This window comes from Sinocyclocheilus grahami, unplaced genomic scaffold (genome assembly GCF_001515645.1).
Source record: "Sinocyclocheilus grahami isolate Dianchi unplaced genomic scaffold, SAMN03320097.WGS_v1.1 scaffold143.1, whole genome shotgun sequence".
NCBI lineage: Eukaryota > Metazoa > Chordata > Actinopteri > Cypriniformes > Cyprinidae > Sinocyclocheilus > Sinocyclocheilus grahami.
Genome location: NW_015505322.1, coordinates 525,768 through 535,750, shown reverse-complemented (window position 1 = coordinate 535,750; position 9,983 = coordinate 525,768). Strand labels below are relative to the sequence as shown.

Below are 9,983 nucleotides of genomic sequence, written 5' to 3'. Positions count from 1 at the left end.
CAGCTAACCAATCACAGCACACACTGGCGCAGCTAACCAATCACAGCACACACTGGCGCAGCTAACCAATCACAGCACACACTGGCGCAGCTAACCAATCACAGCACACACTGGCGCAGCTAACCAATCACAGCACATTTCGTATTTCAGAAGGCGGGCCTTCATTTGATACAGGAACTATTCGAGCCGTTCATGCCAGACTGGGGAGAGAGGTGTTGTAAGAATGTAAAATATGTGAAAAATAATGTGTTTTTCGAACAACCTAGTATGAGAGCCTGTTCTAGTACACCCCCAAAACAAAATAAAGACTTTGTAAAAGAGCATAATAGGACCCCTTTAATATTAAAACGTTCAATCAATATTTTAACTGAATCAATTACATAATACGGCGATGAATTAATTAACAACCCTAACCGGGAAGCTGTCACAACAAAAGCTAATAACTTTAACGTACACAGAAACTGATAAAAAAAAAACTACGCTGAGAAGTATTTGCTAGGTGAAAAGCACGACAACTTGCGCCATATCAAATGAAAAACCTGTCACTGCAGTCCACAGCCGTGCGTTTTGATGCAGCTAATCAAGACTTTGTAAAAGAGCATAATAGGACCCCTTTAATATTAAAACGTTCAATCAATATTTTAACTGAATCAATTACATAATACGGCGATTAATTAATTAACAACCCTAACCGGGAAGCTGTCACAACAAAAGCTAATAACTTTAACGTACACAGAAACTGATTAAAAAAAAACTACGCTGAGAAGTATTTGCTAGGTGAAAAGCACGACAACTTGCGCCATATCAAATGAAAAACCTGTCACTGCAGTCCACAGCCGTGCGTTTTGATGCAGCTGATGCATGAGCTCTGCGTTTTCAAAACAGGTAATAATCTGAACCCCTGCGTTCTGTACATTACAGAAGTTTGAGCGTAAATGGATGCTTCGGTTGGAGTGGCCGGAGAGGCACACAGTCGTCTCCGTGCGTCAGACAGCTGCGCTCGCATCTCGCGCAAGAACGGCGTATTTTCAGAACAAGTTAAATAAGTTAAACTTTTAAAAACGCGTCTTGAGATACTGCGGTTTTTTTTCATTCAGCATCACTGCGTCTCATGTTTCGTGCTCTTTACGCACGAGCCAGGGGACATCATTTTTACGTTCTTCTTCTTTTTTTTTATCGTGCTACAATTAATTGCATGAAATTGACAGCTCGGCTTATATCGCCACTTATAGCCTACTACTGCTACTTGCTACTTGCTGAATCACATTTTTCGCCTTGCCCTCTTTCTCTCTTTACTCGATTAGTTTCTGGCAGAGATCCATCATTTCTTCTCTTTCTCTCTCTCGACCGCTCCTTCCTCCCCAATTCTGCTGAATCGTCTTTTATTGTCATCCGCACTCTTCCACTGACCCCACTTCCACCAAGAGTCTATCCCCAATTTAATGAACTGACAACCAGCAGTTCGTTTAGGAAGTAAGTTGTCCTCCAGAATATGCTTTTTTTTTTTTTACTATTATTATAATTTAAGTTTTATCAAATTAACCCTTTAATTTCAGGCTGAGTTGGCTGTTGTTGCCACCGTCCCCCTTTTTAAACTTTCAAATGAGTGATCATAGAAACATACATCTCTACAGATGTATTTTTTTAAAATAATGTTTATTAGTTGTTTGACCTGGTCCTCATGGCTTTTGATTAGTCAGTTTGCTTTTCTTCCTGTTTCAGCTTGGCCTTGAGCCACACATGTACTGATTTTCAGTATATGTGTGTGTGTGTAAGCGTGTGAATGAGGAAGTGTTTGTGGATGTGTGTGTGCCAGAGCTCTGGTTTAGTACTGCTGAGTTGCCTGTTATTCCAACCTCACAGTCACAGTCACATGCTCCTTCAGCAAGCCTCTTAGAACTCATCATGAAAACACCAGGTACCAACTTAAGCACGGTGCATGTAGTTGTTCATTTGTTTGAACTTTATTCCTGGAGTAAAATACTAATTTGTAACCTTTATGCCTTTGTTGTTACTGTATGTCCTGTATTATTTGTGTTTGCATGCGTTTTGTGTCTGTGTGAGTTGTGTGAACTTAGTTGTGTGCTCCAGGATAAGCTGTGTGTGGGTCAGCCATGGTTTCATTGCTACACAACCTAACTACCTTACCCTCTAAGCGGGCAGCAAGGTCCGGCTAACTGCTAAATTACTGACTAGAGCCAACTAACAGCAAAACAGTGTGAATGAATATATACAGTATACTATATAATGTTCACTATTCAGTAAACACACTAATTCCCTACAAAAACGTAATGTCTTTATGTCAAACACGATTTCCTTGTCAAAGATTTTGTCGTTTACTTTCAGTGCATCTGTGTTCTGCTTATGGAAAATTCTAGACTGTAGGATTTAGGCATTTTGGAGATTTTTTCCATGCTAAAGAATGTAGATGCGGCTTAGTGAGGTTTATTAGGCAGCATTAGGTGTAGAAGAGGATTTATATTTTGTCTGTGTGTGTGTTATACAGAGAAAAAAGGACTTACAATTTATTATATTTGATAAGTGTGTGTATATATATATATATATATCAGAGATATTGGATATTACATTGTACATGCTTATTTTGTCCATTTTTACATTTAGATAATCTTTGCTATCATCTAAATTTAATATTGCTACATCCCTAATTAAAATCAGGCACTGGGATTCCAGTTTCAATACAGAAAAAAAAAAAAAATTTAAAAATTGAATTATGGAGATAAATGTATTAGTTAATTATGTGGCGATGTTCATAGTTTGTTTTCAATACAAGTCATTTACACATACTGACCAGATGACATTTTTTGTCTCTTTTTAGACTCCAATCCTGATTGGATGCTTATCTCAGAATGACAGCAGAAGACTCCGCCTCTGCCGTTGCTATGAGTAACCCAAGCCCTTCCTCCTCTTCTAAGGCCTCCTCTGGGCATCCGCAGCATCACGACGCCATCCCTGAGGGAGTGGCTGGGGCCCCCAATGAAGCTGCACTTATGGCCTTGATGGAGCAGTCAGGTTATGGTATGGTGCAAGAAAATGGACAGCGCAAATACGGCCCGCCACCAGGCTGGCAAGGCCCCTCCCCTCCACGTGGCTGTGAAATCTTTGTGGGTAAGATCCCACGTGATGTCTACGAGGACGAGCTGGTGCCAGTATTTGAGACTGTTGGACGGATCTATGAGATGCGCCTAATGATGGATTTTGACGGGAAGAACCGCGGTTACGCATTCGTCATGTTCACGCAGAAGCATGAAGCTAAGCGAGCAGTTCGTGAACTCAATAACTTCGAAATTCGTCCAGGAAGGTTGTTAGGTGTGTGCTCTAGTGTAGATAACTGCCGCCTCTTCATTGGCGGAATCCCAAAAACCAAGAAGCGTGAGGAGATCCTGGAGGAAGTTTCCAAGGTGACGGAGGGGGTGCTGGATGTGATTGTGTATGCGAGTGCTGCGGATAAGATGAAGAATCGTGGCTTTGCCTTTGTAGAGTACGAGTCTCACCGTGCTGCTGCTATGGCCAGAAGAAAGCTCATGCCAGGACGAATTCAGGTTAACACCATTTTCCACTGGAATCAAAGGAACTGTTCATTCAAAATTAAAAAATTCTGTCATTATATACTTAGAAAAGGAGAATTTTTTGAAGACTATTCACACTATTCAGCTATTTTCCATACAACAAAAGTGTTAGACCATGCTTACTATGTTAAAAACACTATAATTAGGAACAAAAACACTATAAAAGCATAATAAAAGTATTCCATAAGACTCATGTGCTATATTCCACATCTTCTGAAGTCAGACGATAAAGGAACAGACTGAAATTGACATTTTTCTCTAGTATTTTTTTCACCTAGTTAGCTGATAACTAACGGACCATTGAGTCAAATGAGTCAGATTCAAGAACAAATAATTATTTCAAGATGATTATTTTCAAAGAACGGTTTGTTGCAAGTCAGACTGACATATTAAATAACAAATGTGAATGATCTAATTCCTAGTTCAAAGACTCACTGCTTTGGGAAGATTTTATTAGTAGCTTCGGTTTCACTCAGTTCATCGCACAAATCTACTGAATGGCTTCAGAAGACTTGTAATATAGCTCATAAGTCATATGGACTGATTATATTGTGCTTTTATCATATTCATCTGCGCTTTTTGAAGCTTTACATATAATAATGAAGTGTGCAGCATAATAGCAGCATAGGAGGTGTTTGGAATGACATGAGGGTAAATAAATAACAAGAATTTTTATTTTTAGGTGAACTATTCCTTTATCCGTGACATTTAGTGAATACATCTCCCTTACTTTAAACCTGTTGTGTGCATATCTGTTTCTCTGTGTATGTGTATATAGCTCTGGGGTCACCAGATTGCAGTTGACTGGGCAGAACCTGAGATTGACGTTGACGAGGACGTCATGGAAACAGTGAAGATTCTGTACGTGCGGAACCTGATGATAGAGACCAGTGAGGATATTCTACGCCAAACCTTCGGCCAGTTCAACCCTGGCTGCGTGGAACGTGTCAAAAAAATCCGAGACTACGCCTTTGTTCACTTCGCCAGTCGAGAAGATGCTGTGGTTGCAATGGACAACCTGAACGGCACAGAGATCGAAGGTTCCCGTATTGAAGTGACCCTGGCCAAGCCTGTGGATAAGGAGCAGTACACCCGCTATCAGAAAGCATCGAAGGCAACAGCGGCTCCGACCACTACCGACAACACCCAACAAAGTTACGTGTATCAGTGTGACCCATATACACTCACCTATTACGGCTATCCCTACAACACACTCATTGGACCCAACCGAGAGTACTTCATCAAAGGTTGGAAACCTTTATTTTTCTCTTTACTTTCTCAAATCAGATTGAACAGTGGGGGAAATGTGATTCTTGATTAGAAAAAAGTCTATATGTACTTGAGTATCATGCTGTTAAATATAATTGGGAAACTAGACTGTTTTCCAACTCTCTCTTGCATTGCAGTCCATATTCACACACGTAATGAGACTTGATCTGTACAAACCAATTAATGTTAAAACTGTCCCCTTTAACCCAGAGCTTTCATATGGGCACATCCTTTAAAACAGTGTTTCTCAACTGGTGGGAAAAAACTATGCTAAAAGTCATGAAAAGCCATGTCCATAAAAACAAACAAATATGACCCAGACTGCATTCAGGGGTGTAGGGTACTTGAATAATTGTACATCATTACCAATTACACTGAAAATTAGTGTAGAAAATTCCATTTTCAATTTTCAGTCAGATTTGAAGTAGAAAAACCAAGATTGTCTTGTAATACTGTAATACAATAATCTTGTAGTATTCATGTGATAATTTTCTTTGTTTCATTTTTGACTGTACATATTAAGTATTTTTGGACAATTTGTGACTGATTACATTTACTACGTTTATGTTTCTCAGAAAATCATACATATTTTTATCCTCTTACTGAGCTACAAAGACACTTTTTTTTTAAAAACACAATAAAAGTGAAAAATCGCTAAAAGTCATGAAAAGCCATGTCCATAAAAACAAACAAATATGACCCAGACTGCATTCAGGGGTGTAGGGTACTTGAATAATTGTACATCATTACCAATTACACTGAAAATTAGTGTAGAAAATTCCATTTTCAATTTTCAGTCAGATTTGAAGTAGAAAAACCAAGATTGTCTTGTAATACTGTAATACAATAATCTTGTAGTATTCATGTGATAATTTTCTTTGTTTCATTTTTGACTGTACATATTAAGTATTTTTGGACAATTTGTGACTGATTACATTTACTACGTTTATGTTTCTCAGAAAATCATACATATTTTTATCCTCTTTCTGAGCTACAAAGACACTTTTTTTTAAAAACACAATAAAAGTGAAAAATTGTACTTTCATCAATTATGATTTGTCTCAATGGAGTATAATATAATGAAGATAAAAATGGTTTGGTTGGACAAAAATGTCTTTTAAGCTGTGAATTCTTGGCTTCCAAGAGGTTGCCTTCCATTGAATTTCAAGAAACATTTAGAAACCTAATCAATTGTCCTATTCAGCCTTGTCATAATTTTGCTAATTAGCTCATGTTAACATTAATGATTTTTGATCTTAAGGAAAAATTCGTACTTTTCTACAATAAACAGCTTCGGTACTGTGTCGGCTACTTTAAATCGAATGTAAAATCCAGAAATGAAACCAGTTGAGAACAACTGCTTTATAAGATACTTCCCAAAACAAGAAGCTCTGCCCTCTTTGTTGCTAATCACATCTTTAGCATGGCCACTAGATGGCATGCATTTTGAGATTGTTTTTGGCTGAAGAGCTGAGATCCCCAAAATGTATGATACTGAAACTAATGATGGGAATCTGGTATTATTACATTTCCTAACCCATAATCATCAATTACAAATGCTTGTGGTTTTGGGTTGAGTTTCAAATTGAACAAAGAACTGTGATTGCATACTCAATCTGAGATGTGTTTTGTCATCCTTGGTTTGATTAAAACAAAACTTTATCTTTACTTTTAATTTCAACTTTGCTCAAACACCACCACCACTCCCATCTCAAAGAATGGTGGGTAATTACAAATATCTCAAGAGGCGTTCACACTGACAGCAGTTTGAATTAGAATGCTGAAGAGTGATAGTGCCACACCCATTTCTCGATATATGCAACCTGAATAGAAAGCTGACAGAGAAAGCTAATTACTTTATTTCAAATGTCTGCTCAACCTCAAACAATGGGGTTACCAGTACTTATACACAGGTATGTACCTCCTTGTGGTTCTGTACCTGAACAGCACCTCCTTTCATTTGTATCTCAAGCAGGTACTGTAAGAGGCCGTGGCCGTGCTGGGGCCGGTAATAGGGGCCCAGGGCCCCGCGGCTCATACCTTGGTGGCTATTCAGCTGGCCGAGGCATTTACAGCCGCTACCATGAAGGAAAGGGCAAATTGCTGGACAGACCTTACGAGATCATGCCCAATCTAGAGCTGGCAGCTGTGAACCCAGTGGGCATCAAGCCTGGCACAAGTCAGTGTGAAATTAAATCACATACATACAGAATTAAGCTCAGCTGTGCTCCACTCCATCCAGTAGAGGCAGAATCTAAAATGATCTAGAAACAGAATCTAAAAGTTCATTCTGAAATGGAAGTTTCTGGATAATTTACTAATGTTATTTAGTACTGAAATGTATCCACCAGTTAGTGTTACATTTAACATTTAAAAATTGCAGTCAAGTAAACTGGGGTTACTCAAGAAAATATAAAGATAAATTTGTTAGATTCCACTGCCCCTACTGGCCTGGAGTGGAACAGTAACTTGCTTTCTTTATGACAGCTGTCATCGCTGTCACGGCTTACTCCAGTAAGCAGGCTTTTGATTTCGATTTTATTGCTTAAATGCCTTCTTTGAATTATACATACAATGTTCAAGCAATTCTCAAAAAGCTCTCAAATTTGTATATACCTCCAGATTAAATATTACATATGTACAGTCATCTGAATAGACTGTTATTAAGGATATTAACATAACAGAGGAACTAAACCACAAATAACAATGCTTTGCGAGAGTTTGTTTGGGAATTGAGTTCAAGGTTCTTAATGACTTTCTTTTCTTACTAATCGGCTGCTCTGTGTCGAAACTAACTGATCTTGCACAGTTCTGATCTGAGATCTGCAAAACTCCTGACTGGAGTATTCTGACGTCACTTAAATCTACTGATCCTAAGTCTAAATTAATGTGGGGAATGAAAAGAGTTTTTGTACATGGAAACAATGTATGTGTGTGTGAAAGCCAATGCGTACGTGGCTGCGTGTGGGTGTGTTTTTTGTCGTTAATCTTAAGCTGAGTCATACACTTGTAAAAGAGGACAGGTTTTGTAGGTCTCAGTCTTTCCATTCTTGCACTTTCTGACTTATCTTTCACTTACCTGCATTTCTATACTGCCTCATTTCATATTGAAAATGTTATGTTACCTCACATATAGTACACAGTTTACATAATGTTCATGTTTTGTATGTAATGTTCACCATATTGTTCTGATTGTATGTATATATGTGTAGTGGCTCTTCCAGCACTCGGTGCTCAGTACCCTGCTGTGTTTTCTGCTGCCCCTGCAACTAAGTTAATGGACGAAGGGAAGATGCACCCAGTGGAGCACCTGATAAACCCTATGGCCCTCCAGCATGACCCCACAGCTGCCTCGGCCACTGCGGCGGGCATACCTGCTGTCTCCACACCACCGCCTTACCAGGTACTCACCTACACCTGAGCAGATGGGACAATTTACAGTTATTATAACACTCAGATAATTCTAACACCATGAGCTTATTTGCGTATTCACACTGAAAGCGAAAATGCTGCGCTGTATGACACATTAATAGCCAATGAAAACATTTTGGATTATTGTACAGCTATGTAGAGCATGATTATGCCTGGAGCGTTAGTGTTTTCTTACACTTCAAAATCCATCTAATACTGCTATCATGAGATCTGAATTTAAGTTGCGAATATTTGAATTAAAGGAAGTAGAATTAAAAGAACTGAAATGTTTACAAATTCACGTAACTGCAATAAATGTAACTAGAAAAGGAAGTTTGTCGTCAAGACAAACTTTGAAAAGCCTTGTCTAAAAGTTCAAATAGTTTTTAATTTTGGAGGTTTTATAGGCCTTGCAGAAAGACACAAATATATCTGTGTGCCATTTCATTTCTTTGAATTGTAATTCAGTAAATTCCACTTCCTGTAATTCCAGTTCAAATTCCAATTAAACTTTCTGTTCAGTTCAAATTCCAACTCATGATTTGAAAGGCGGCCAATTCTTAAAATACAAATCCTGACAAGCATAATATGTTACCACAGCCCATAATTAAAGAATTCACCACGTTAAAATATTATTCGAAAAATAATACCAATACTTACCAAAAATACACAACATCTAGTCAAAATCCTATTGTCATATATTGAATATCGCCTTCACAACTGGATGGAAATCTGTATGGATCTTGTGTTCATACAGTCATTATGAGTAAGAAAAAAACAGGACTAGAGAAAACAGAAAAAGCGATATGGTGAATAAAGGAAGGACCCATAATGCACTGGGCTCGATCAGATTATCCATGAGCGTGGATACAAATCTGTACTTTACACAGAAGCCCTGGAGCTATCAAAAGTCTACGTCAAATGCATCAGTGGTGAACTTTTGCTGACAAATAATGGCGTTCATTTACTTGTAGTACTACCGACATTTTCCGACGTTAAAAATCAGCAAACTTACCCTTTAATATGCTAATTTTGCTATGGGGGGAAATTGCAGCAGGTTTTATTTCATCTGTGAACAGGGAATGAAAAACCCTCCATTCACATCTTCTGTTTTGGACCAATGCGATTTCACTCTAGACAGCGCTACCCTGAATTCTAGATGGCGCTACCCTGAATGACACTGCAGAAATAGAAACAAAGCGACCCACCATCATGGTCGTTGTCAAAAACTCTTTATTGCTTATTGCTTTATCATGTCTAGTTAGAATACGGTGTATCAATCTCTCTCTTTACCTCACAGGGTCGTCCTATAACCCCCGTCTATGCTATGGCTCACAATGTCCAGAGGCTCCCGGCTGCAGCTGCCAGTCTGTATGGAGCCGGCTACATGCCTATCGCTACCCACGCCAACACGGCCATGCTGGCAGCGCCAAAATGTTTAGGTTACCAACATTCTTCTAAATATCTGCAGAAGAAAGAAAGTCGTACAGATTTGGAATGATTTTCAGTGACTTTTAGAATGTTCATTTTTGTGTAAACTATCCCTTTAATGTGTTTTAAATGCACTAACCGGACTGACAAAAAAGTAGCTGGGTTGAAGATGCAGCATTATTTATGATGACTTAGTTCTGCTTACTTTTACGGGTTGTGTTAGTTGATGACCAACCCTTATTTTTTTCAGACCACTACTGCTATTCCCAGCATCCAGTCCTGTGA

At 38.6% G+C, this 9,983-nt stretch overlaps 1 protein-coding gene across 1 annotated transcript in view; it reads left to right on the top strand.

Moving 5' to 3' along the window:
* The window catches only part of LOC107591571 (RNA-binding protein 47-like), a 25,075-nt gene extending 15,092 nt beyond the window's left edge, over nucleotides 1-9,983 (top strand). Inside the window, exons 3-8 of the mRNA XM_016280765.1 lie at nucleotides 2,837-3,560; nucleotides 4,366-4,834; nucleotides 6,832-7,035; nucleotides 8,069-8,259; nucleotides 9,568-9,709; nucleotides 9,949-9,983. Of these exons, the coding sequence (XP_016136251.1) occupies nucleotides 2,868-3,560; nucleotides 4,366-4,834; nucleotides 6,832-7,035; nucleotides 8,069-8,259; nucleotides 9,568-9,709; nucleotides 9,949-9,983 (1,734 nt within the window). The 5' untranslated portion in view covers nucleotides 2,837-2,867. The remainder of the gene's footprint in view (nucleotides 1-2,836; nucleotides 3,561-4,365; nucleotides 4,835-6,831; nucleotides 7,036-8,068; nucleotides 8,260-9,567; nucleotides 9,710-9,948) is intronic.